Raw genomic sequence first — 27,915 nt, forward strand, 5'->3', positions numbered from 1 at the left:
TTAAAAAGGCCGTTCATGCTCAAAAACCCTCTAATGTAACTGAATTAGGACAATTCTGCAAAGATGAGTGGGCCAAAATTCCTCCAGGACGCTGTAAAAGCCTCATTGCATGTTATCGCAAACGCTTGGTTGCAGTTGTTGCTGCTAAGGGTGGCCCAACCAGTTATTAGGTTTAGGGGGCAATCACTTTTTCACACAGGGCCATGATGGTTTGGATTTTTTTTCACCTTTAATAATAAACACCTTCATTTACAAATTGCATTTTGTGTTTACTTGTGTTGTCCTTGACTATTGTTTAAATTGGTTTGATGTTCCGAAACACTTAAGTGTGACAAACATGCAAAGGAACAGGAAATGAGGAAGGGGGCAAACACTTTTTCACACCACTGTACACAGACTGCGCCCTCTGACATCCAGACTGCGCCCTCTGACATCCAGACTGGCCCCCCACATCCACAGATTGGCCCCCCCGACATCCAGACTGGCCCCCACATCCGCAGACTGGCCCCCACATCCACAGACTGCGCCCTCTGACATCCAGACTGGCCCCCCCCACATCCACAGACTAGCCCCCCGACATCCAGACTGGCCCCTGACATCCAGACTGGCCCCCGACATCCACAGACTGGCCCCCACATTCACAGACTGGCCCCCACATCCACAGACTGGCCCCCGACATCCACAGACTGGCCCCCAAATCCAGACTGGCCCCCACCATCCACAGACTGGCCCCCCACATCCACAGACTGGCCCCCACATACATAGACTGGCCCCCGACATCCACAGACTGGCCCCCACATCTCCAGACTGGCCCCCGACATCCACAGACTGGCCCCCAACATCTCCTCCAGACGCGGCACACCGTCGTTGCCGCGCGGAATGACTTTGAACTGCGGCGCCACCCACTGCACTTCACAGCCCCTGGCAGCAGAGGTGGGGGCACCACAGCATCTCATCTTTATTGAAGACCAGCTTCTGGTCTTCTTTAAAATGGCGGCCCCTCTAGCGGCTGGCGGCGGCGAAAAACAGGACAAAAAGAATTTCCCGGGACATAATTAAATCGGGACAACTGTCCTAATACCTGGAATGTCCCGGGAAATTCGGGACAGTTGGCAACTATGGAGAAGGTGGTACAGAGAGACTGGAGGAAGGGGTTAACCCATTGTGTGCTGACGTGAGGCTGGCCAGGAAAATATATGTTTGGGGATTTTATCTAAGCTTCAGGCCCAAAATCTACATTTTAACATGTGTGCAAAAATAATGGAAAAATATCTCCGGCAGTAAAGCTAGATGGGATCACTCTGCTGTAGTCACACTCTAAACATTAGAGCTCCCCCTAGCTGCAGCCTGGTAATAACATTACTAGGAGGTCTATTAATTTATCGGCTACATACTTCCCATTTTTATATAAACGTCTTCTGACATTTAGGGGTCTATTTATGAATAACTTTGCATAGCAATTTGCCCAGTACAAATACATGTAAATTCCTTCTGTGTAACCGGGGGTGAAAAACAAATGTTATTAGGCTATCTGCTATGCTGGGCGAATGCTTGATATTGATACATGTGTAGGAGGGCCGTGGCTACACTACAGCTGGCACAGTTTGGAGCACCGAGCACTGTACACCTTTTCGGAGCAAAATAAGTAGATGCAAAGTGGAAGCAGTTGACTTGCAGAGAACACTATATTGAGTACAAAATATTGTATGATTACATGAATTTGCACAGAGTTTTACTTTATTTAATATAGTAGCACATATTAGGAGATGCCAGAAGTAGGTGCAAAGTGGAAGCAGTGGATCTGCAGGGAGCATCTTGAGCACAAAGCACTTTATGTTGTATATGAATTTGCACATGGATCAGTTTACTTCATTTTTTGATAAACACCATAAGATCAGTGAAGTAGGTGTAAAGTGGAAGCAGTAGGATATTATTATATTATTTGAGCCCCTAGCACTTTTTATATGAATGTCTCCACATATTTTAGTGTATTTGTGATGATTTATGTGCACACACAATAGGACAGCGCTGTGACACATAATGCTCTTCTAGTTGATAAAGGGAACACTTACCTTTGTTACAGCAGCAGTAATATATTTATTTATTTTTAAATAGGCTTTGTTTAAATCTTGATGGGCCAATCCAACCTACCCCAAATGGGTTCACACTGTAGGTCTTTTTTCTTTTATCCATACATTTTTTATTTTATCAAAAGAGAACATAACAATTAAGATTGTTGCAAATGGTACATATCATTGTAATAAAAAACATTGTAAAGGAATATAAAATAGGTTTCGTTCAAATCTTGATGGCCCAATCCTGCTATCCCCATTGGTGGGAGTGGAGATGACCCGTCTATAAGGATATACAGTACATGCACACACAGCACAAGGCTGTGTTCACGCTACGAGACGTTCCTCAGGGCTACAGTTCCTCTGATGTCCACAAGATGGTGATCTCACTTCTACCCAGACAGGAAGTCTCTATGGAATACAGACAGGAAGTCTCTTTGGAAGACAGGAAGTGATGTCATGTATAAATATGAAGTTTCGGGCGAGAGGTGAGTTGGGAGGAAGTAAAGAGGAGATGTTGCTGGAAGTGGTAGCAGAGGAGGTAATCCGATTCTACACAGGAATGATCAGTGCCCTCCAGAGACACTATGAGGAATCTCACAATAGGGGTCTGAAAGGGACTGGATTTTGGGGGGGGGGGAGAGATTGTGCAATTTATCAAAAAGGAGGTCCAGAGGGGAATCCACCAATTTTCCACCAAATCCAATTGTTCCGGCTGGACAAAATATTGATATTAAAGGGGTTGTTAGCCCTTGTGTTTTTTGCATAGGATGCATTAAGGTGAAAAAACACCTGGCAGTCACCGCGCCCCCCCCCCCATTTTACTTACCTGAACCCCTTCACCTCCTCCGCTCTCTCTCCACAGGCTCCCGGCTCTTGATTGAATAGATTAATAGTAACGCTGCCGCTGCTGTCGTTCAAATCCAATGATGCGGGCACCCGGGGTGGGGCCGTGTCCAGCATTTGGTGGCTATGGACAGCAAATTCTGGACTCTGGAGCGCAAGGTAATTCCCCAGGAGAGCTCTTCTCCTAGGGGATTTTATCTGATGTGGGGAGGAGCCGCGAGAGCCGTCGGGGGACAACATAAGAGCAGGTTCGGAGGCCCCTCTGTGTAAAACGAGCTGCACAGTGGAGGTAAGTATGACATGTTTGTTATTTAAAACAAAAAAAAAAAAAACTTTACAGCCCCTTTAAGCTGTTTGCTTTTGATTCATCTCTTTTATAAATGTTTATATTGTTTTACCAGTTATTGATTATTATATATAAAGTTTTGTATGAGTTTAGTGATATATGTATTCTGGGCTGTAAATGGTTAAAGATCCTGGGTGGGGTAGGAGTGTTTTTTTAGCTTCACCTGCCAATAGCCCTCCGGGACAAAGATTGGTGCTTTCCAATAATGTCTGATTTCCCCAAGTTAGGAGAGGCGCCCTCTCTGTTTACATCTAAGCAGAGTATCTGCAGCCAGGACTCCCACTATTCCCTATGGACCATAGGGTGAGTACATGGATTGAAAACTGGCTACAAGGGCGAGTTCAGAGGGTGGTGATAAATGGGGAGTACTCAGAATGGTCAGGCGAACTTTGCAAACCTACAGGTCAAATTTGCAGCCACGAAATAATTACTAGCTGTGCAAACCTAGTCCCACCACATGGCCAATGACATAACACATGTATGAGGTGAATCTGGGATCGACAACTACAAGCATTCTTTTTTTACACGTGAAATTCTGACAATTCAGGACTGTGGAGCGCATGAAGGCAATGGAGGAGAGGGAAGGTCAGGGACCAGGGTAGGCAAAGAAGAGGGTGCAGGAGATGATCACCAGCAGCGTGACATACAGCAATGACACCTGCACCGTGATAGTCATCTGACAGCAGCACCGTGATAGAGAGCACTGACATCAGCAGCGTGACATACAGCACTGACACCAGCACCATGATATACAGCACTGACACCAGCACCATGATAGAGAGAACTGACATCAGCAGCGTGACATACAGCAATGACACCTGCATCGTGATAGAGTGATCTGACACCAGCACCGTGACATAAAGCACTGACACCAGCACCGTGACATAAAGCACTGACACCAGCACCGTGACATAAAGCACTGACACCAGCACCGTGACATAAAGCACTGACACCAGCACCGTGACATAAAGCACTGACACCAGCACCGTGACATAAAGCACTGACACCAGCACCGTGACATAAAGCACTGACACCAGCACCGTAAGCAGCCCCAGGAGGAAGTCAGCACAGCACAGGGATGGTGGGAGCCCCTCATAATGAGCATAGCACAGGGATGGTGGGAGCCCCTCATAATATGCACAGCAGAGGTACAGCCCCAGGAGGAAGTCGGCACAGCACAGGGATGGTGAGAGCCCCTCATAATAAGCAGCCCCAGGAGGAAGTCAGCACAGCACAGGGATGGTGGGAGCCCCTCATAAAAAGCAGCCCCAACAGAAATATGACACAGCTCAACCTCTTCAAACAGGAGGGTATGGGCATATAGTACGTGTGCTTTTTTTAGACAAGAAAGTGAGCCAAATGAAGAAAGAAGGTCTGTGTGCTCGATTAAAAAAATCGTTTATAGACATATACATGGTCTACTGGTCACATGTGTTGAATTCCTCCGAGATCCATGCCTCATTCATTTTTAGAAATGTGAGGTAGTTAACACTGTCGTGAGCTAGGCGAGTACGCTTATCGGTCACGATCCCCCCCTGCTGCGCTGAACGTCCTTTCGGACAGGACACTGGATGAGGGGCAAGCCAACAGTTTGATTGCAAATTGGGCAAGCTCTGGCCAGAGGTCAAGCCTGCCCACCCAGTAGTCCAGGGGTTCATCACTCCTCAGAGCGTCCACATCGGCCGTTAACCCGATGTAGTCGGTCTAGGCGTTCCCTGATGCTGGATCCGGATGACACCTGTCGATGGGTCGGCTGAAAGAATGACCTCATATCAGAAGTCAACAACACATCTTCAAACCGGCCTCTACTTGCAGGCGCTGTTGGATTGGTACCCGCAACTCCTTCTCTGGGAGTGGGAATTGCTCCTCTGCCAGTGCACGCAAAAGCAGAATGCAGCATTTCTCGAAGCAAGGCCTGGAAGTGCTTCATTCTGACAGCCCTCTGTGACGGCGGTAACATTTCCACCATTTTGTGTTTGTACCGGGGGTCTAAGTACGTTGCCACCCAGTACTGGTCCTTGACCCTTATGCTTTTTATACGGGGGTCCCTATTAAAACACTGGAGCATGAAGGCCCCCATTTGCACTAAACTGGAAGCGGTGTGGTGGCCTGGCTCCTGCTCATCATCCAGGATAATGTCGTCCTCTTCATTCTCCTCTCCCCATCCACGCACAACAGGGATCCCAGAAAGGTTTAAAGCATGCTCTTCTTGCTCCTCCTCATCCGCCCCGGCACCATCCTCCTCTGACTCCTCTTCAGACTCCTGTTGTTGACTTGTCTCAGATAGAGTAGCCCCCCCTGGGAATTCATCCAGCATTGCGACTTCCTCATCTTCCCGCTCCTCCACAGCTTGATCAATGACACGACGCAATGCACGCTCCATAAAGAAGGCATAAGGTACCATGTCACTGATGGCGCCATGGCTGCGACTGACCGGTTTGGTGATCTCCTCAAATGGCCGCAGAAGTCTACATGCGTCGCGCATGAGCAGCCACTGGCGCAGTGAAAAAAAACCCCCAGCTCCCCAGAACCGGTTCTGCCGCAGAGTTCATACAGGTAGACGTTAACTGCACATTTCTGTAGAAGGTTGAGTTCCATCGCGTCGGGCAATCGCAAATAAGACGTCTGACCAGCAGATTGTGTCGCCGCTGAATGTCAGCAAGGCAAGCCATGGCTGTTTAAGATCTTCTGAAATGGGCTGAGATTTTCCTTGCCTGCCGCAAGATGTCCTGGACCCCAGGGTATTTGACAACGAATCGCTGCACGACCAAGTTTAAGGCGTTTGCCATGCATGGAACGTGCGTAATTTTGCCCTGTTTCAATGCGCTAAGCAGATTGGCACCGTTGTCACACACCACTTTACCAACTGTCAAATTGAGCGGTGTTAGCCACTGATCTGCCTGTGAACGCAAAGCTGAAAGGAGTGCCGGGCCAGTGTGGCTCTTGGCTTCCAGGCACAACAGACGCAGCATGGCATGGCAACGTCTCACCTGGCATGTCGAATAGGTTCTAGGGAGCTTGGGCGGCGCAGCGGAAGAGACGCTAGCAGCGGAAAAGGATGAGTCAGCCGAGGAGGAGAGGGAGGAGGATGGAGGAGGAGAAGAGCCAGGCCTGCATGCAATCCCACGGATGCCATGGGTTACATGCTTGACGGCTGTCAGAAGGTTCACCCAGTGGGCAATAAAAGTGATATACCTTCCCTGCCCGTGTTTGCTAGACCACGTGTCTGTGGTCAGATGTATCTTGGCACCGACACTGTGTGATAGAGATACATTCACTTGCCGCTGAACATGGCCATATAGCTCTGGGATGCCCTTCTCTGAGAAATACTTCCTTCCTGGGACCTTCCATTGTGGTGTTCCAATGGCCACAAATTTTCGAAAGGCCTCCGAGTCCACCAGTTTATATGGCAGTAGTTGGCGGGCTATCAGTTCTGACAACCCAGCCGTCAACCGTTGGGCAAGAGGGGTATCCGGCGTCATCATTTTTTTACGCTCGAACATTAGGCCTATGGAAGCCTGCCTTTTTGCAGAAAAACGTGAGCTTGGCGTGATGGAAGGTGGAGTGGAGGACAATTGTGAGGAGGAAGGAGAAGTAGAAGATGAGTCTGGATGGTGAGAGCCTGGAGTGTGGCTTTGTGTCTTCCGTTGCTCCCACTGGGCTCGGTGATGGCTGCTCATGTGCCTTCTTAAGGCGGTTGTCCCTAGGTGAGTGTTGGGCTTACCGTGACTAATGCGTTGACTGCAAAGATTGCAGATGGCAACACTATTGTCAGCAGTGGACACATTAAAAAAAGCCCACACTGCAGAGCCATGTGCCGGTGTCCTGGGAGCACCAGATGTGACCATACATGGTCGATGACTCGCTCCTGATACATTTGCAGTCTGCTTTGTCCCTCCTGTGCAATGTAAGTTATTCCTGCTTCTCCTCCCTATCTGCTGGTCCATATCTCCCTCTGAACTCCCCTCCTCTTCTTCCTCTCTTGTGGGCACCCACATGACATCACTAGACACGTCACCATCGACGTCACCTTCCCCACCACTATAAGTAGAGATCTCGGAGTAGGCAGCAACACCGGGGACCAACCTCCTCCTTGGGCTGATCTGGGTACTGTCGCCAGACTGCTGAGTGGCGGTTCTTGCTACCTCCTCTTCCTGATCCAATGCCTAGAGTGGCTGCGCATCAGAAATGTCTTGATATGGATCGGAAAATAATTCCTGTGACTCAAGCGGAAGGTGTGTGGTGGTGTTGGTGGTAGTGTCTTTGGGGGTGCACATAGCAGAGAGTGAAGAAGAGGGTGCAGATCGAGAGAATGAGGAGGGTGCAGAAGAGTAAGGCTGAGTGAGCCACTCAACCAAGTCTGGTGCGTCCTTTAAAGTAATTGAACACACCTTCTGCAACTTCCCACTTTGGCTCAAGCCTGTTGCTCCTGCCCTACCCCTACCACCCCTGCGGAAGGGACTGCCTCTTCCTCTGCCTGTCATTTTTTAAATGACCCTGTGACAAAACTCTCAGTCCCTATATTGATAAAGGACTGCTGCAGTATAGGGCAGCAGTCAGCAGTAGTGCACCTCAACCCTATATATTGTGGACCTATATCAGTCCTTAAGGAATAGCAGACTGTACCTCACTCAACCCTATGTACTGTAGTACGCTATACCTTACCAGTCCTTATAAGGACCTTTGTGGAACTAGTAGGTTGTGAATGATTAGCAGACTGTACCTCAGTCCCTATACTCATAAAGGACTACTGCAGCAGAAGGGCAGCAGTCAAGTATAATATTCTTTCTATATTTGGAAGAAAGAATGTTATATGTGTACAAGCCTATTACCATACCAGTCCTGAAAAGAAGCTTTGTGGACCTAATAGTAACAGCTACTGATTAAACTGACTGTCCCTCACTGCCACACACAGCTTCCTGCCTGTCCCTATGTAAACTGACAAAACACAGGCTGCTGGAACAATAACTTGAATAGCACTCAAAACTATATCCTGTACTACTTTACCATACCAGTCCTGAAAAGGACTTTTGTGGACCTAATAGTAACAGCTAATGATTAAACTGACTGTCCCTGCTGCACACAGCGTCCTGTCCCTCTCTCTACACTGACAAAAGACAGGCTGCTGCAACAATCACTAGCACAGCAGTGCCTCAAACCTATATCCTGAACTACACCTAACACCTATACCATGATACCAGTCCTTAAAATAACTTTTGTGGACCTAATAGCTAGCGATTTGGGTCACTGCAATCTCTCCCTGCTCCACACAGCAACCTCTCCCTATAGTGACATACGAAAGAATGTAAAATGGCTGCCGGATCGGGTCTATTTATAAGTTAGGGGGAATGTCCAAGTGTCCATGTGCTGTAATGTCTCAATTGGCTGTCCAGTACCCCATGATGGATGTGTCATCATAGGTCAAAGTTCCTTTACACAGTAAACATGGAAGTGTGCCGGGCAAACGGCGGCAATAGTCCGCCGATCGGGCGGACCGCGAACAGCCGAAATTTGCCGCAAAACGACCGCCGGGCGAACTGTTCGGCCATCCCTAGTGGGGTCCCCCAGGGTTCTGTGCTGGGCCCAATCCTATTTAATTTATTCATAAACAACCTAGAGGATGGGATAAACAGCTCAATATCTGTATTTGCGGACGATACTAAGCTAAGCAGGGAAATAACTTCTCCGCAGGATGTGGAGACCTTGCAAAAAGATCTGAACAAATGAATGGGGTGGGCAACTACATGGCAAATGAGGTTCAATGTAGAAAAAATGTAAATAATGCATTTGGGGGCAAAAATATGAATGCAATCTATACACTGGGGGGAGAACCTCTGGGGGAATCTAGGATGGAAATGGACCTGGGGGTCCTAGTAGATGATAGGCTCAGCAATGGCATGCAATGCCAAGCTGCTGTGACAAAGCAAACCTAATATTGGCATGCATTAAAAAGGGATCAACTCCAGAGATAAAACGATAATTTTCCCGCTCTACAAGACTCTGGTCCGGCCACACCTGAAGTATGCTGTTCAGTTCTGGGCACCAGTCCTCAGGAAGGATGTACTGGAAATGGAGCGACTACAAAGAAGGGCAACAAAGCTAATAAAGGGTCTGGAGGATATTAGTTATGAGGAAAGGTTGCGAGCTCTGAACTTATTCTCTCTGGAGAAGAGACGCTTGAGAGGGGATATGATTTCAATTTACAAATACCGTACTGGTGACCCCACAATAGGGATAAAACTTTTTCACAGAAGGGCCACTCATTAAAATTAATAGCAAAGAGGTTTAACCTTAAACTACGTAGCGGTTCTTTTATTGTAAGAGTGGCAAGGATGTGGAATTCCCTTTCACAGGCGGTCTCAGGAGAGAGCGAGAGATCCCTGCGTTACGAGCGCAACGCACTCCCGATCCCTGCATCCTCGTGTAATACTAATTCAATTTGTGTTCTGAGTAAAAATATTTTATCAAACAAAAAAAGTCATTTTGGTCTTGCTGCCTTTTTTTTTTTTTTTTTTTTATGGAGGGGGGACATTCTCCTGGTCATCTTTGACTTTATCAATATTGTTCAAGTAGTTATCCATCTTTGAAAAGTTGCCTACCCCTGGACTAAATAATACACACTGGGTTATTTTTACTAAAGAAATGTATCAGAATAGAGTTTGGCTTAAATTTATAAAGACAATTATTTATTTGCACAATTTTATAACAGAATTTTTTTTTCTCTAAATTTCTGTATTTTTTTTTTAAATTTCTTAACAAAAAACTAAAAACCTAGTGGGGATTAAATACCACCAAAAGAATGTTCTATCTGTCTGGAATTTTTTTAAATTTAATTTGGGTACAGTGTTGTATGACTGAGTGAGTAATTGTCATTCAAGGTGTGAGAGAGCTGAAAATTGGCCTGGGCAGGAAGGGGGTGAAAGTGCCCAGGATTGAGGTGGTTAAATGTACAGCAACCCTCCTTTTACCCCCCCCCCACATCCACATCCTATTATTATGTGACCAAAACCATCCAAATAATTCTTACTTTCATTTTCCAAAGTTATCTGTCTACAAGGAGACCTGTATAGATCAAATAACGGCACCAATGAGGATGGAGGAGGACCGCAGTCACATGACTGAGAAGATACTAAACCTCACCCTGGAGATCATCTACCTGCTGACCGGAGAGGTGAGGAGTGAGGAGGATTCTGGGAGGGCACATGACATCACTCTTATCTCTAGTAGCTTCCCTGGCGGTATTCCCGTGTCTGGCTCAGGGTAAGATTTAAATACCATAAGCGGTATTCCCGAACCAGACTCGGGACCGCATCACTGGATCCATGGAGGGGTTTACTTACCTTGTCCCCTGGATCCAGCGATGTCCCCCCGCTGTGATCTGGGAGCCGTCCTCCGCTCGATCTGTCGCATTGCCAGGCTCCATTCCCTGCGAGCGATGCGACGCACGGGGACGGAGTTCGGCGCCAAATTCAAAAAGTTAAATACACAGTATAGATACAGTGTACTGTAATCTTACAGATTACAGTACTGTATCAAATAATTACACATCCCCTTTGTCCCTAGTGGTCTGTCCAGTGTCCTGCATGCAGGTTTATATTATAAATACTGTTCTTTATGCCAGGAAACTGGAGATTGTCCATAGCAACCAAAAAATTTCTGTTTACATCAAAAGTGGTTATAGACCAGCTAGAAAACAGCGATAATAAATTAGAATCGCTCGCAGAATTGAGCGATAGTAATTTGTGGGGAAATCCGTCATCAAACACTAAAAGTAATGACAGCGGCAATTCTGCAACTCAGCACATTTCAGTGTTTTTGATTTGATTACAGTATTGAATAATTTTTATTATTATAATATTATTTGCTATTATTTATAGTGTGTATATAATATAATCTCAGGCATAAACAACCTGGTCTACCAGTATCTAAACATTTTACTGAGAAAGGACATAGTGATTCTGAACTATGGTTTATGTCTTGGAAGAAATGACTAGGGATAGACGAGGAGGTGACCGAATTATGAGGCTCAAAAAGAGGGAAGTCTGGTGGATCAATAGATTAGACTCATTAAGCCCGGGTGGTATGAATAAAGATTATGATTTATACTTGTTTCTTTGAGATACATATGCTAGGATTAATTTGTGGATGATTTATTTTTACACTGCAATTTTTCTTCTAGACTGTGGACAGATCGAAAACGAGATTGGAGGAATTCTGAAATATACTGTATTTTCTATCGATGTTTATTTCTCGCTCTTTATATGGAAGATAGTGTGATTTTTAGATGTGGGCTGAATATGAAGGGGTTAAGCTTTAACCATTAGGATTATAGTGACTAGATGATTTGAGTTACACACCTGAGCAGTATACCTGTTGAGGGTTGGTAGTTATAAGGTAGTGTGAATAGTAGGAGATTACACATTCCAGAGATAGCCTGACGAAGAGCGATTGTTTGCTCGGAACTGTACAGTGGCTACTGCGAATGCCGCTATGTAATTATTCCTGAAAATTGGATTAAATGGAGATTTTTGCATCATAAGCACGAGTCCCATCGTTGTGTGTGTGTGTGTGTATATATATATATATATATTTAAAACGGCAAAATAATGGTACCGCTTTCAGCACCTGAAATCTGAAATAATCACGTACCGCCAGGGAGGTTAATAAAACAGACATGACCGGAGAGTTGAGGAGGATTCTGGGATTCTAACATGATATTCCTATTGGTTCCTCAATACAGAGATTTCCTCTTGTGAAGTCAGGTGATCATATGACCATCACAGTGCCTCCATGTGACTCCCTAAAACCTGAGAGACACAACATGCAGAAGATTCTAGAAGTCACCAAGAAGATGATGGAGCTGCTGACAGGAGAGGTGAGGAGGATTCTGGGAATTCTGGGACATTATCCAGTAACAGACAAGGGATGTGTCTGGATGGTGACTGTATCATTGTGTGTCAGGTTCAAATAAGGTGTCAGGATGTCACTGTCTATTTCTCCATGGAGGAGTGGGAGTATTTAGAAGGACACAAGGATCTCTACAAGGACGTCATGATGGACAATCAGCCGCCCCTCACATCACCGGGTAAGAGGAGACTTTTTATTGTAAAGGAGAGAGCAGTACGGAGGCTCCACCTAGATCCCCCATCATCTGATAAACACATAGAAACAATGTATTCAGTCAGTGTGTGTGTTTCCTACAGATGGATCCAGTAATGGGAACCCACCAGAGAGATGTTCCCGTCCTCTGTATTCCCGGGATTCCACACAGGAAGATCACACCATCCCTCACTGTTACAAGGTTGGTGGGACGGAGCATCTAGAACATGGAGATGTGTGGATTTTTAATTTATGCTTATAGTTTACAGATGATATTCATTCTCATTTTCCCTTATCGTCATTCAGGACAGCCACAGAGAGAGAGAGAGTCTCCTCCTCTTCCTCTAGGAAACACTGTGCCAGCCCATAAATTCTTACTTCCCCTGCCTGACCTCTGTTCTAGCGCGTCCACAGGGCTGCAGCAAGGAACCTTCCGCTCTCCCTGTACTCTGTATGGGCTGCATTGTTTGGAACCTGAGCGCTGGACGGCGGGTGACATCATTTCCGGCGGAGGGCGGAAGTGTTACCTTTGACCCGTGACTTCTGGTTCCAGGTCACGGAGCTGATAGGGGGCCAGGCACAGGCTGGAGAGAGTCTGTATTATGCACAGGCATCATGGGACTCACTGGAAAACAACCACCTGCAGTCATGTCGGAGGCAGATGCTACGACTCATACTGACACCAACTCCAGCCTTCCCAAGGTAAGAGCACCCTGGGGAAGGGTCCTCTCTATCCGGGATTGCCCTTCCTAGTATGGTTCCTATCTGGGTGGTTGGGGGAGGGGGGCTCAGATCCCATGTAAGGGGGATCTAGTGCACTCCCGGGGGGTTGTTTTATGCCTGCTTTTTTGTAATGTGGCTTTTTCTGTCCTTTTTGGTCTGTTTTGCAGAAAGCTACAGAAAATACTAAATCAACTCATGGCTCTAAGAGGAAGTGTGCCTCCTGTAGAGATGTTTTACGGGAGTCCTGGACAAAAGTTTTTTGTGTAAAGGGTGCATAGACTCCCTGGTCAAAGAGAGGGAAGCTGAGCAGGAGTCTGGGTCGGCAGCCTCAGTAAAGGTGCTCTCGTCCAACTTTTCCTCATTTAAATCGCTTTTTGAAAAACTCCAGCTCCCCCTAATCCCAGTCCGCAGGATACAACCCCACCACAGCCACTGGCTCAGGGCTCTGTACCTGCCCGACCTGCGACTTCAGCTAGGACAGAGGAAATTGCAGGTGGAGCAAAGGCAGCCAGATGGTGACACCTTGGACTCCCAGGAGGAGTCAGAGGGTGAGGACAAGGATGGGGAGTCCAGAAAGCCCTCTAGGTATAAGTTGTCCTTAGATGAGGTAGAGGACCTCCTGGGGGCAATTTACACAACCCTCGGTATCCAGGAGGTCAAGAAGCCCCTGACCCTTCACGACCTAATGTACAAAGGCTTGGGGGAGCAAAAGGAAAGGGTCTTTCCAGTACATGATGTACTGATAGAAACAATTAGAAAAGAGTGGCAGGATCCTGAAAGGAAGCCCTTCTTTTCTCGTTCTCTAAAGAGAAGGTTTCCATTTTCAGAAGACCCAACAGCCATTTGGAATAAAAGCCCCAAATTGGATGCCGCCTTTTCTCAGGTTTCTAGGCACACGGACTTGGCCTTCGAGGATATGGGGGCCCTGTCCGACATCATGGATAAGAGGATAGACTTGCTGCTTAGAAAAACTTGGGACTCAACAGTAGGCAACCTTAACCACTTAAGGACCGCCGTATTGCCAATGTACGTCAACACAATGGCACAGGCAGGCACAAGCACGTACATGTACGTGCCTGCCTTCCAGCGGGTGGGGGGTCCGATCGGACCCCCTCCCGCTGGTTACGGCGGTCCGTTTCCCTCCGGGAGCGTGCCGTGATGAGGGGATGGCCGTTTGGTTTTTCGGCCACCCCCTCTGGATCGCTCCTGGCCAATGAGAAGCTTCCTCCCACTGTGTATTGTTTACACAGGAAGGAGGAAGTGATGTCATTCTCCTCAGGGTGGTCTTTTTGACCGGACTACGAGGAGAAGACACAAAGTAAGTGTGCACCAACACTACACTGACATGTAGGTACACACAGGCAGACAAACCCCCCCCCCCCCCCCAGTCACAGTGTCACTGATTGCAGTGATCATTTCTTTACTGATCACTGCATTCAGTGTCAGTTGTGACAGTAAAAACTGTCAGGACAGTTAGTGTTAGGTCCAGGGTAGCCCCCTATCACCCCCCCAATAAAGATTTAACCCCCTGATTGCCCCTAGAGTTAACCCTTTCACCCCCTTTTGCCAGTGTCACTAAGCGATCATTTTTCTGATCGCTGCATGTGTCGCTAGTGTCGCTAGGTAGCTAGTTATTTTTTTAGGTTCACCGCCAGGTTTTTATAGCACTAGGTACCCCGATATACTACCCAATAATGGTTTTAACCCCCTGATTGCTGCTAGTTAACCCTTTCACCCCCTTTTGCCAGTGTCGCTAAGCGATCATTTTTCTGATCGCTGCATTAGTGTCGCTACTGTCGCTAGGTAGCTAGTTATTTTTTTAGGTTCACCGCCAGGTTTTTATAGCGCTAGGTACCCCCATATACTACCCAATTGCCCCTAGTTAACCCTTTCACCAGCGATCACAGTATAAGTGTCACTGGTGACGCTGGTTAGCCAGTTAGTTATTTAGGTTCCCCGTCAGGTTTTTATATAGCGCCAGGGACCCCCATATACTACCTAATAAAAATTTGAACCCCCTGATTGCCCCTAGTTAACCCTTTCACCACTGATCACTGTATAAGTGTTACGGGTGACTTTGGTTAGTTTGTTTTTTATAGCATCAGGGCACCCACCATTTATTACCCAATAAAGGTTTAACCCCCTGATCACCCGGCGGGTGATATCAATTAGGTTTTAGGGTCAGGGTCTGCGTCGCCCCAGGCAGCGCTAGGTTAGTGCCAGTACCGCTAACACCCACGCGCAAAGCATAAACCTCCTGTAGTGGTATAGAATCTGAACAGATCAATATCTGATCTGATCAGATCTATACTTGCGTCCCCTGCAGTTCAGGGTTCCAAAAAAACGCATTGTTAGCGGGATCAGCCCAGATACCTGCTAGCACCCCGTTTTGCCCCTCTGCCCAGCCCACCCAAGTGCAGTATCGATCGATCACTGTCACTTACAAAACACTAAACACATAACTGCAGCGTTCGCAGAGTCAGGCCTGATCCCTGCGATCGCTAACAGTTTTTTTTGGTAGCATTTTATATTTAAATCCGGAAGGCAGTGCTTGGTTTTCGGGGTCCCGTACGTGGCTAGGCTCCCAAAAAGTCCCCCACATGTGGTATCCCCGCACTCGGGAGAAGCAGCAGAATTTATTTTGGGGTGTAATTTGACTTATGCCCATAGCATGTGTGAGCAATATATCATTTAGTGACAACTTTGTGCAAAAAAAAAAAAGTTTGTAATATTCCCGCAACTTGTGGCAAAATATAAAATATTCCATGGACTCAACATGCCTCTCAGTAAATAGCTTGGGGTGTCTACTTTCCAAAATGGGGTCATTTTGGGGGGGTTTTGTGCTATTTTGGCATTTTATGGCCTTCGAAACTGTGATAGGTAGTGAGGAGTAAAATCAAAAATGTACACCCTTAGAAATCCTGAAGGTGGTGATTGGTTTTCGGGGTGCCGTGCGCGACTAGACTCCCAAAAAGTCCCACACATGTGGTATCCCCGTACTCATAAGAAGTAGCGGAATATATTTTGGGGTGCAATTCCACATATAACCATGGCATGTGTGAGCAATATATCATTTAGTGACAACTTTTTGTAAAAAAAAAAATTTATTTAAATTTTTTGTCATTTTTCAATCCCTTGGGACAAAAAAAAAATATTCAATGGTCTCAACATGGCCCTCAGCAAATAGCTTGGGGTGTCTACTTTCCAAAATGGGGTCATTTGGGGGGGTTTTGTGCCATCTTGGCATTTTATGGCCTTCAAAACTGTGATAGGTAGTGAGGAGTAAAATAAAAAAATGTATGCCCTTAGAAATCCTGAAGGCGGTGCTTGGATTTCGGGGTCCCGTACACGGCTAGGCTCCCAAAAAGTCCCACATATGTGATATTCCTGTACTCAGGAGAAGCAGCAGAATGTATTTTGGGGTGTCATTTCACATATGCCCATGGCATGTGTGAGCAATATATCATTTAGTGACAACTTTTTGTAAACTTTTTTTTTTTTTTTTTCGTCATTATTCAATCCCTTAGGACAAAAAAAATAAATATTCAATGGGCTCAACATACCCATCAGCAATTTCCTTGGGGTGTCTACTTTCCAAAATGGGGTCATTTGGGGGGGGGGGTTTGTACTGCCCTGCCATGTTAGCACCTCAAGAAATGAGATAGGCAGTCATAAATTAAAAGCTGTGTAAATTCCAGAAAATGTACTCTAGTTTGTAGACGCTATAACTTTTGCGCAAACCAAAAAATATACGCTTATTGACATTTTTTTTACTAAAGACGTGGCTGAATAAATTTTGCCCTCAATGTATGATTAAAATTTAGTTTATTCGATTTTTTCTTATAACAAAAAGAAGAAAACATCTTTTTTTTTTTTTTCAAAATTTTCGCTCTTTTTCCATTTATATCGCAAAAAATAAAAATCGCAGAGGCAATCAAATACCATCAAAAGAAAGCTCTATTTGTGGGAAGAAAAGGACGCAAATTTCGTTTGGGTGCAATATTGCATGACCGCGCAATTACCAGTTAGAGCAGCGCAGTGCGAAATTGGAAAAAGACCTCTGGTCCTTAAGGTGTTTATTGGTCCGGGGCTGAAGTGGTTAAGCCAGAAATGGCTGTTACTGTGGTAGCCCGCAATTTGGAGCATTGGCTCTCTCAGATCCAGGCGCATATTGAAGCTGGTACAGCTAAGGAGTCTATTCTATTCTCTTTCCCCATGATTCTACGTGGTGTCACATACATAGCAGACACCTCGGCAGAGTCAGTCCGCATGTCAGCCAGGTCAGCGGCTCTGGCCAACTCTGCCAGAAGAGCCCTCTGGCTGAAAACTTGGCCCGGCGACAGCGCCTCTAAGGTCAAGCTGTGTGGGATACCCCTGACAGGGGATCTCTTCTTTGGTCCTGGTTTAGATACTGTCCTAGACCGTACGGCAGACAAAAAGAAGTCTCTCCCTCTCAAACGGAAAGTCCCGGCTCAGACTAAGAAAGGGTTTCAACTGCAAAAGGGTAGGGAAACTTCAAAGCCAGAAGGTCAAAAGAAATCTTGGGGCCAAAAAGGTAGGGGCCGAGGAGGGGCGATTTTTTTTTTTATTTTTTATTTTTTTTGCCCTCCTGAAAAGGCCCGTAAGGAACAATGACTCCTTTTTGGTGTGGTAGGAGGAAGACTGGGGGCCTTCCTTCCACAGTGGGAATTAATCTCCCCCAAACCAATTCATCCTGAGGGTCATAAGAAGGGGGTACCTCCTGGAGTTCACAAGACCTCCCCCACAGAAATTCCTTGTCACGCACCTTTCCAGTTGCACGACAAAGGCTGAGGCTCTGTTAGAGGCTCTAAGTGATCTAGAACAACAGAGGTAGTTCGCAGAGTTCCAAGAGGGGAAGAAGGAGAGGAATTCTATTCTCACGTTTTTGTGGTGAAAAAAACCCTGGGAAATTTAGACTAATTCTGAATTTAAAACCCCTAAACAGGTTAGTCACTTATAAGAGATTCTGCATGGAATCTCTTTACAGTCAGAGCCCTGCTTCCGCAGAATTGCTTCATGGTCTCGCTGGACCTGAAGGATGCGTATTTACACGTTCCTATCGCAGAAACATCTGAGGTTTCTCTGGTTAGCTATAGACCTGGAGGGAGTTATAGTGCATCTGCAGTTTCAGGCACTGCCTTTCGGGCTATCCTCCCCCCCCCCCCCCCCCCGCATTTTTACCAAGATCTTGGCGGAGGCCATAGCTTTCCTGCCACTCCAGGGAGTCTCAGTCATAGCGTACCTGGACGACCTGCTCCTATTTGCCGTATCCCCAGAGAAGCTACTCAGGAACCTTGACCTAACAAAAAGGGTCCTAATAGGCTTGGGGTGGCTGCTGAACTTGGAAAAGTCCAGTCTGATCCCTTCACAGCGGATTATGTACCGTGGATACCTGCTGGACTCAACACAGTTGAGGGTGTTCCTTCCAAGGGAGAAATTCCTAAAACTGGACAGAGCGGTTGTCTCTCTACAGTGCAACCAGCGGGTCTCCAAGAGGTGTCTGATGTTGACTCTGGGCCTTCTAACTTCTACTCTCCTAGCAGTGCAGTGGGCAGGACTGCACTTTCGTCCCCTGCAGACGTTTGTCCTAAGGGTATGGGATCACAGTCAGAGACCTAGACGCTCTAGTACATGTTCCTCACCACGTAAAAAGATCTCTTTGGTGGAGAGGGGAAGAGAACCTGTCGCAGGGACGTCTGTGGTTCCTGCCAGTCTCTTGGATAGTAACCACGAACGCAAGCGGCAGGGGCTGGGGGGGAGCATCTGATTTCCCTTCTGGCTCAGGGCTCCTGGGAAGGCTACGAAATAAAAAGGTCATCCAATTGGAAGGAGCTGAAGGCAGTGGGACTAGCCCTCAGGTTCTTCAGGGAAGAATTCCAGGGCCACTACGTCCAGGTACGGTTGGACAATTCTTTGGCTGTGGCCTATATAAACAGGCAGGGCTGGCACAAGGAGCGGAGCCCTGATGGCTCTGGCAACAGACATTCTGAGCTGGACCGAGTCCAACACTTTCTCTCTCGGCAATCTTCCTCAGAGGGGAAAGCAACGTTGTAGCGGACTTTCTCAGCCCGAAGGAGGTTGAGGGAGATTGGGTCCTCAAACAAGAGGTCTTCAAGCTCATATCCAAGAAATGGGGACCCCCAGAAGTGGATTTATTTGTGTCAGACAACGCGAAAACCCCCTGTTTTCTCCCTAAATGGAGAGGGAGCACTGGGAGTGGATGCGTTGTCCTAGAGTTGGCGGTTCAGGATATGTTATGCCTCACCCCCCCCTCCGGCTCTGTTGCCGGCAGTGCTGAGGAAGTTTCCACTAGAAGACACATCACTGATTCTGGTGGCTCCACATTGGCCGAAAAAGGGCATGGTTTTCGGTGCTCAGGCAATTGGCAGCGGAACCTCCCCCTTTTCCTTCCTCCACTGGAGGATCTCCTCTCGCAGGGCCCAGTCCTCTGTCCACAGGTTCATCAGTGGAAATTAGCGGCCTGGCTACTGAGGAGGGTATATTAAAGTCAAAGGGGTTTTCAGAGAGATTAATCTCTACTCTCCTCAATAGCAGGAAACGGGAGACACGCCGGATATATATAAAAAGGTCTGGCTTTGTTTCAACGAGTGGTGTGCAGGAAGCTCTTTTTCAGTGCAGAGCCCCATAGCTGTATTGGAATTTCTACAGTGCGGACAAGGGATTATCCATAGCTACCCTGAAGAGTCGGGTATCAGCACTTAGTGCTTATTTAGAAAGATCTCTGGCCACCGACCCATGGGTGGTCAGATTCTTTAAGGCCTTGTCTAGACAGAGACTGGTCGAAGGTCCTCCCTTTCCCAGTTGGGACCTATCCTTAATTTTGCATAGGCTAACGGGACCTCCCTTTGAGCCTTTAGACTAATGTTTGCTAAAGGATCTCACCCTGAAGACGTTATTTTTAGTTGCAGTAACAACTGCCAGGAGAGTCAGCGAGATTGAAACGTTATCCATTAGACCTCCTTTTTGTGTTATTTTTCCAGACCGGATAGTTCTCAGGGCTGATCCGGCCTTTTTGCCCAAGGTGGCTTCGGGGTTTCACAGAAGCCAGGAGGTAGTTCTACCTTCATTTTGTCCCAACCCCTCAGGTGAAGGGGAATGGAAATTTCATTTTCTGGATGTAAGGAGAAGTGTCCTACAATACCTGGAGCTGACTAGGTCAGTGAGGAAGTCACTCTTTATTTGTTTTATTTTCCGGTGCCAGAAAAGGTTGCAGAGCATCTCATCGCACTATTGCCAGATGGCTTAGGTCAACCATTGCGCAAGCTTATACATTAGCAGGGGAAGAGATCCCTACGGGTATCAAGGCACACTCCACCAGAGCCATGGCAACCTCTCAGGCAGAGAGGACTGGAGCAACGCCAGAACAAATCTGCAAGGCAGCAACGTGGTCCAGCTACTCCACCTTTTGTAAAGCATTACAGAGTGGACCTGGTGTCGGCAAGTGAGCAGACCTTTGGTCGGAAGGTTCTGCAAGCTGTAGTCCCACCCTAGTTGGTAAGTGCTCGCTTTATCCTCTCATAGTGGCTGTCCTGAATGACGATAAGGGGAAATTAAAGTTACGCTTACCGATAACGTCTTTTCCTGTAGTCTTTCAGGACAGCCCTAGTTACCCACCCAAAGCTTTGGGGGGGTCTTGTTAAAGACCAGAACGCAGCATGATAATGATATTTGAGTGTATGCTATTAACGTGTTCTTGTGTCTCCCCAGCTGGCCGAAGGTGATCTTGAAAGAACTGAGGTCAGGCAGGGGAAGTAAGAATTTATGGGCAGGCGCAGTGTTTCCTAGAGGAAGAGGAGGAGACTCTCTCTCTCTCATAGTGGCTGTCCTGAAAGACTACAGGAAAAGATGTTACCGGTAAGCGTAACTTTTTAATTTTCTTGATTTAGAGTGGAGATCCAATCGATATAGAATTTGAGGTTAATGCAGAAGAAGAGAGGTATGTGAGGGATGATCAGCAGTCTATGGAGGAGGATGGAATAACGGGGACATGTATAGAGCACACTCCTACAGAGATCAGCACAGGTGGGTCATTAACGCATAATAGATTCCTCCACCCATACTGCTCACTGATTGGTCCAGAGTAGGGCGGGGACTGGGTGATATCAGCCTGTAATCCCCTGGTCACTTTCCTGAGCTGTGTTCCCCGTCCTGTATTCCTGTATTTCTCTCGGATAATCTTCCTTCTCTGTGCTGCAGACTTAATTTATGGGGATTCTGGGGTTCAGCTGGCAGAAATATGTCGATTTTACCATAGGCATTACTAGACATAGGCACCAGGGGTATGTGCTTTTGGGTTTCCTTCCCCATGCCCGGGTCTAGTAAGATCTCTGACATAGCAATTCTCTCAGAGTTATTTACTCTGTTGTCTGCTGGCTGTGTCGGGTGGAGGGATATGTCTGGATAGTCTCAGACCCAAGTCACTGAGTGCAGTCTCAAGAGATGGGAGGCAGCGATGTGGGACCTCTGCAACTTGTCTCATGTAAACATTTAACCTTCCACTGATGTGGACATCCTCAATGATATAATGCTTATGGAGGAACTGCAGGCGAAGGTTGAAGACATGTATGACAAATATGTCGCTCTGTGGTCCCTATGGTGCCACCATTCCACCTCTGACCGCTTCCTCAAGAGTCTACGGGCTTGAGGATGGGGTCAGTGATTATTGGTAGACGACAGTGAAAACTAGGCAAGTTGGCTAGCTACTTTTTTTTATTTTATGTATGCTGGGTCTCTCCCTCCTGACCCCTGCACTGTATACTCTATGTTGTACATTACATAATTCTGATACTATATAGTCCTATCTGTAATATGTTGTACATTACATAGTCCTGACCTCTTCTCACTACCCTCTACCCACCTCCTATATATTCACTTTTGTCTACCAGCTGGACTTTTTATATCTGATGATTTGATTGGAGCACAGACCTTTACATGTTGATAATAATGTGATAACATCTTCAGATTTTGGAACCTTAAACAGAAAGTGATAATGAGGGAGAAGTCAATAACCCAATGACGGGGGTCTTCAGGATCAGTCCAGTCTTCATCTTGGTTGTTCTCCCCTCATCCTCACTCTCTGACCTCTGGTGGGGCTCAGCCTCACTGTTATTCATGACTAAATCATGGACTAAATAAGGAAGTGCAGGACTTCTTGTGTTGGGAAGATGGCAATGAGTGATAGAGGGGGAGGGGACACTCGTCTTATAATCCCCTCATCACTGTCACTCCTATAAAAGACAGTTCTCGTTGTTTCCTCACTCTCTGACTAAGGTCCATGAATAAAGAAATGATCTGGTAGGAGATCAGAGGACCCATTTACTAGTTACCTTGAGGGGGGAATTGTAAGATCCTCAGAGACAAAGCTGTCTGATGTGGGCGGAGTCCTGGTTTAGGGGAACCAATCAGCTCATGTCTAGTAATAATCCTTTTTATTTCTATTTTAGTAGATGGACGGGAGATGAGGAAAACCTCAGAGGATTGTCTCACTTTGTCTCCAGACTGTAAAGTAGAAGATGAGGACATCACACAGTATAGTCCAGGAGAAAACCCGACTACCTCAAATGTCCATCCGGCACCACACAGTGTAGATGGACCATCGTATTCCTCTTATCCTGAGGAACCTCAGACTGTGAGGGACGGGGCCGTCCTTCCAACAGAGAAGAGCTTTTCCTGTACTGAGTGCGGGAAGTGTTTCCGTTTTAAATCCAAACTTAATATACACAAAAGATCTCACACAGGAGAGAGGCCGTATTGCTGCCCTGAGTGCGGCAAATGTTTTTTATACAAGTCCAATCTTTACAGACATCAGAGATCTCGCACAGAGGAAAAACTGTATTCCTGTTCTGAGTGCGGAAAATGTTTTGGAGAAAAATCAGATCTTGTCATACATCAGAGATCTCACACAGGGGAGAAGCCCTATTCCTGTTCTGAGTGCGGGAAATGTTTCCAATCTATATCTAATTTTAATGTGCATAGAAGATCTCACACAGGGGAAAACCCATATTCCTGTCCTGAGTGTGGGAAATGTTTTTCACATAAGTCAAATCTTTCCAGACATCAGATTTCCCACACGGGGGAGAAGCCGTATTCTTGTCCTGAGTGCGGGAAATGTTTTTCACAGCAGTCCAGTCTTTATAAACATCAGAGATCTCACACTGGGGAAAAGCCGTATTCCTGTCCTGAGTGCGGGAAATGTTTTTCACAGCAGTTCAGTCTTTATACACATCAGAGATCTCACACTGGGGAAAAGCCGTATTCCTGTCCTGAGTGTAGAAAATGTTTTTCACGTAAGTCCATTCTTTACATACATCAGATTTCCCACAGGGAGGAGAAGCCATATTTCTGTGCTGAGTGCGGGAAATGTTTTTCACAGAAGGCCAATCTTTACAGCCATCAGCGAGTGCACACAGGAGAGAAATTGTATTCCTGTCCACAGTGTGGGAAAAAATTCTCACATAAGTCCACTCTTAACAGCCATAAAAGATCTCACACAGGGGAGAAGCCGCATTCCTGCCCTGAGTGTGGGAAATGTTTTTCACAGAAGTCCAGTCTTTCCACACATCAGAGATCTCACACGAGGGAGAAGCCGCATTCCTGCCCTGAGTGTGGGAAATGTTTTTCACAGAAGTCCAGTCTTTCCACACATCAGAGATCTCACACAGGGGAGAAGCCATATTCCTGTCCTGAGTGTGGGAAATGTTTTTCACAGAAGTGCAATCTTTCCTCACATCAGAGATCTCACACAGGGGAGAAGCCATATTCCTGTCCTGAGTGTGGGAAATGTTTTTCACAGAAGTCCAATCTTTCCGCACATCAGAGATCTCACACGAGGGAGAAGCCATATTCCTGTCCTGAGTGAGGGAATTGTTCCTCACTGAAGTCCTGTCTTCCTGTACATCAGGGGTCCCACACAACCCTCGGGGGGGGGGGGGATTAGTGCCCTAAGTTCAGGAAATGTCTTCTATATGAATATTGCTGGACATCACAGCTCTCATGTGGGGAAGAAGCACACCCTGATATACACCTCAGATATACTCCATGGCTGATCTTCATCATGTAAGAAACAGTTGATAAGGAGATCAGAGATCACCAAAGACATGGATGAAGTGTTGTACCGTGTTGCCCATTGATAGCAGTAGAAAAAAAAAATTGAGTCATTACCTTTCATTGGCTGAGTACATTTTGTGTTGTTTGATTTAAAAACAAAAAAATATAGTTGAACGAATGTGACCAGCTTTTGCCCAACCATGATGAATATTGGCCATGTTTTCTTTTGTAAAGTGATTGCCTTGGCTCCACCTAATGGCTAAAGTGTGGCATTCATATAATCACAAATCATTAGACATGTGCACTGACAAAAAATTTTAGTTTTTTTTTTGTTTCAATCGTTTTTTTTCTTTTTTCGGAAAATCGAATTTTCACATTTCGATTTTTCGGATTTCCCAATTTTCGAAAATCAGAAAAAGAAAATCTGTTTAATTCTAAATAATAATAATTATTTAATAGTTAATTATTTAGAATTAAACAGATTTTCTTTCAGATTTTTGAATTTCTGAAATTCTGAATTTTGAAAATCCGAAAATTTCGGAAATTCGTAATTTCGGAAAAACAAATTTGGAACTAAAATGAATTGCACATGTCTACAAATCATATCAAACCCCAGATTCAAGATCCTAAAGTGAAATCTACATATATTTAAAGTTGTTGTAAACCCTCACATATACCCAGTGAAGTGAATAGCCTCAAATGATGCACAGGGATGAAACAAATCATCCTAAATAAGTTTTGTTTGCATATCTGCTGTCTTCCCCTTTTCTATACCCTTTAAAAAGTGCAGATTGTGTTAAAAATCTTTTGTCATTATTCAACAGTACATTTAGCAATACATTGGGCTGTGGGTGGAATGAATGTATTTAACCACCTCAATACAGTGCACTTACACCCCCTTCCTGACCAGACCAATTTTCAGCTTTCAGCGCTCTCACAGTTTGAATGACAATTACTCAGTCATGCAACTCTGTACCCATATAAAACTTGCGTCCTTTTTTCCACACAAATCAAGCTTTATTTTAGTGGTATTTAATCACTAGTGAGTTTTTAATTTTTTGTGCTATAAATAAAATCGTAAATTTTGTGAAAAAAAAATGCCTTTTTCTTTGTTTCTGTCATACATTTTTGCTAATTAGTAATTTTTCTTCATACATTTTGGCCAAAATTCATACTGCTACATATCTTTGGTAAAAAATAACCCACATTGGTGTATATTATTTGGTCTATGTGAAAGTTATAGAGTCTACAAACTATGGTGCCAATCACTGAAAATTGATCACATCTGATCAGGCCTTCAGTACATCAGGTGTATCTCATTTCTTGAGACACTAACAAGTCAGGAAAGTACAAATACCCCCCAAATGACCCCTTTTTAGAAAGTAGACATTCTAAGGTATTAAGTAAGTAGCATGGTGAGTTTTTTAAGTTGCCATTTTTTCCCACAATTCTTTGCAAAATGAAGGGGTTTTTTTGTTTTGTTTTTTACAAACTTGTCATATTATCAAGTTATTTCTCACACACAGCATATGCATACATCAAATTACACCCCAAAATACATTCTGCTACTCTTCCCATGTATGGCGATACCACATGTGTGAGACTTTTACACAGCCTGGCCACATACAGAGCACCAACATTGAAGTAGTACCTTCAGACGTTCTACGAGCAAATATTACACATCTCGTTTCTCAACCACCCATTACACTTCAGAAGGCCCTGGAGTACCAGGACAATGGAATTTCCCATAAAATGACCCCATTTTGAAAAGCAAACACCCCAATGTATAATCTGGGAGGCATAATCAGTCTTTTGAACAGTTAATTTTTTTCCAGAAGTTTTTGGAATATGTGGAAAAAAATTAAAACGCATTTTTTTTTTTTTACGCAAAATTGTCAATTTCTAACAAATAGCATGTATATAGAAAAAATTACACCCCAAAATACATTCTGCTACTTTTCCAGAGTATGGCGATACTACATGTGTAGGACTTTTACACAGCCTGGTCACATAGAGAGGCCGAAAATTGAAGTAGTACCTTCAGGCGTTCTAGGAGCATAAATGACACATCTCATTTCATTCCTACCTATCACACTTTTGAAGGTCCTGGAGCACCAGGACAGTGAAATTACCCACAAAATGACCCCATTTTGGAAAGCAAACACCCCAATGTATATTCTATGAGGCATGGGCTGCAAATAGGTACTCTGATGGGCTGGTGACAGGTACTTGAGTACTCTGATGGCCTGGTGACTGGTATTTGAGTACTCTGAAGGGCGGTGATGGGTACTCGGGTACTCTGATGGGCCGTAACAGGTACTCGGGTACTCTGATGGGCCGTGACAGGTACTCGGGTACTCTGATGGGCCGTGACAGGTACTCTGATGGACTGTGAGTGACAGGTAATATGAGGGGTGGTGACAGGTCCTCTTTATTGGGGGGGCGGCAATCAGTGTGATTGGTGTAGCTGTAAGCTGTAACAAGATGTTACCGCAATCTTCTCCTCACACGCGATCGGTGTGTGAGGAGGATAACCCGGTAACATCTCGTTACCGCGGTTTGTTCACATTTTAGTGATCGGCTGTGAAACTATCACAGCCCATCACGTGGGTAAACAGCCGGCCAATGGCTGTTTACCAGCGTCGGTGACGAGCAGTGTTCGTGCGCGAATGCGCCGTGCACAGTGGGGGTGTGACCATCTGTGATCAGCCGTGACTTCATCACGGCCGATCACGTGGTGGCGAGCGGTGTCTCCGTGACACGCCGCCACCGAAGAAACAGGGATGATCGCGCGCATTCCCTGTTTAAACGGGAGGATGTCATATGACGTCACCCGCCACAATAGATCCGCCGCCTGGCCGTCATTTGAGGGCTGGGGGTCGGAAAGCAGTTAAACTGTGAATAAAGACACACCCCCCCTCCACATAGGCAGAGGAATGAGGGAACATGCAGAGCTGTATTCTGAATAGACAAGCCCCCTGCTTATTTCCCTCTAAGCTCCCTTCCCCACACAAATTTTGATCTGCTGTTATCTCATGTGTCGGAGAACTTGTCAGAAGTAACCCATGCTGAAAACAGAGGAACGGAGCACCAGAGAGAAACGGCACTTAGAGCTTTGGAGAAAGACAAATAATCACTACAGATCACTTAGATAAAATTTTGTGACTGGGGTTCACAACCACTTTAGGGCCATCGCTTATTTCATACAGTGCTAATAGCCTTTACCCAAAACAACAGTTCATGTCAGAAATGGTAATGCAATGTAAGATAAATAGCAGGAAATCAATACCCAGAATTCTTAGACACCCCTCAGTGAATCAATATGCAGCATATACTGTGTAAATAAACATATAGAATGTACCCTTATTAGAAAAATTCACTCCATATAATGTGTAATTCTTCGTGCACATACACCAATCCATCTTTATATATTTGCGTATTGCCTCTAGTGTGCTACTAGATTAGCGCAGGCAAATTTATTTGTATGACTCATTGAAAGGTTGTGAGTCAGAAATTGGGTCCGAGTTACTGCAGGTCAGGCTGGATGACTTACACAAAATATCAATGGTGTGCAGCGCTCTATATTGATATGAAACAGTATACAAAAAGTTTTGTATAAAAGTTCAAAGTATGATAATAATGTCCTAAAATGTAATGCTCTGTACACACGGTCGGATATTCCGACGGCAAAATCTGTTTGATTTTGCCCCAAACTTGTCTTGCATACACACGGTCGCACAA

At 45.7% G+C, this 27,915-nt stretch overlaps 2 protein-coding genes across 3 annotated transcripts in view; one reads left to right on the forward strand and one right to left on the reverse strand.

The window, feature by feature from the left end:
• Positions 1 to 27,915, reverse strand: part of LOC143986873 (uncharacterized) — a 207,211-nt gene that overhangs the window by 37,904 nt on the left and 141,392 nt on the right. The gene's annotated exons all lie outside the window — the stretch shown is intronic.
• On the forward strand, positions 10,297 to 24,581 carry LOC143989629 (uncharacterized). Of its 2 annotated transcripts, XM_077489872.1 has the most exons (5): positions 10,297 to 10,435; positions 12,005 to 12,349; positions 12,468 to 12,565; positions 21,015 to 21,150; positions 22,572 to 24,581. In XM_077489872.1, exons 2-5 carry the CDS (start codon positions 12,190 to 12,192, stop codon positions 23,984 to 23,986), a joined length of 1,809 nt encoding a protein of 602 aa, XP_077345998.1. In that variant the 5' UTR covers positions 10,297 to 10,435; positions 12,005 to 12,189; the 3' UTR covers positions 23,987 to 24,581. The 2 variants fall into 2 exon arrangements, with proteins under 2 accessions (XP_077345998.1, XP_077345999.1); XM_077489873.1 differs by lacking the exons at positions 12,468 to 12,565; positions 21,015 to 21,150.

Source organism: Lithobates pipiens, unplaced genomic scaffold (genome assembly GCF_037356315.1).
Source record: "Lithobates pipiens isolate NorthernLeopardFrog02 unplaced genomic scaffold, aLitPip1_a1.2 Scaffold_18, whole genome shotgun sequence".
In the NCBI taxonomy this organism is placed as follows: Eukaryota; Metazoa; Chordata; class Amphibia; order Anura; family Ranidae; genus Lithobates; species Lithobates pipiens.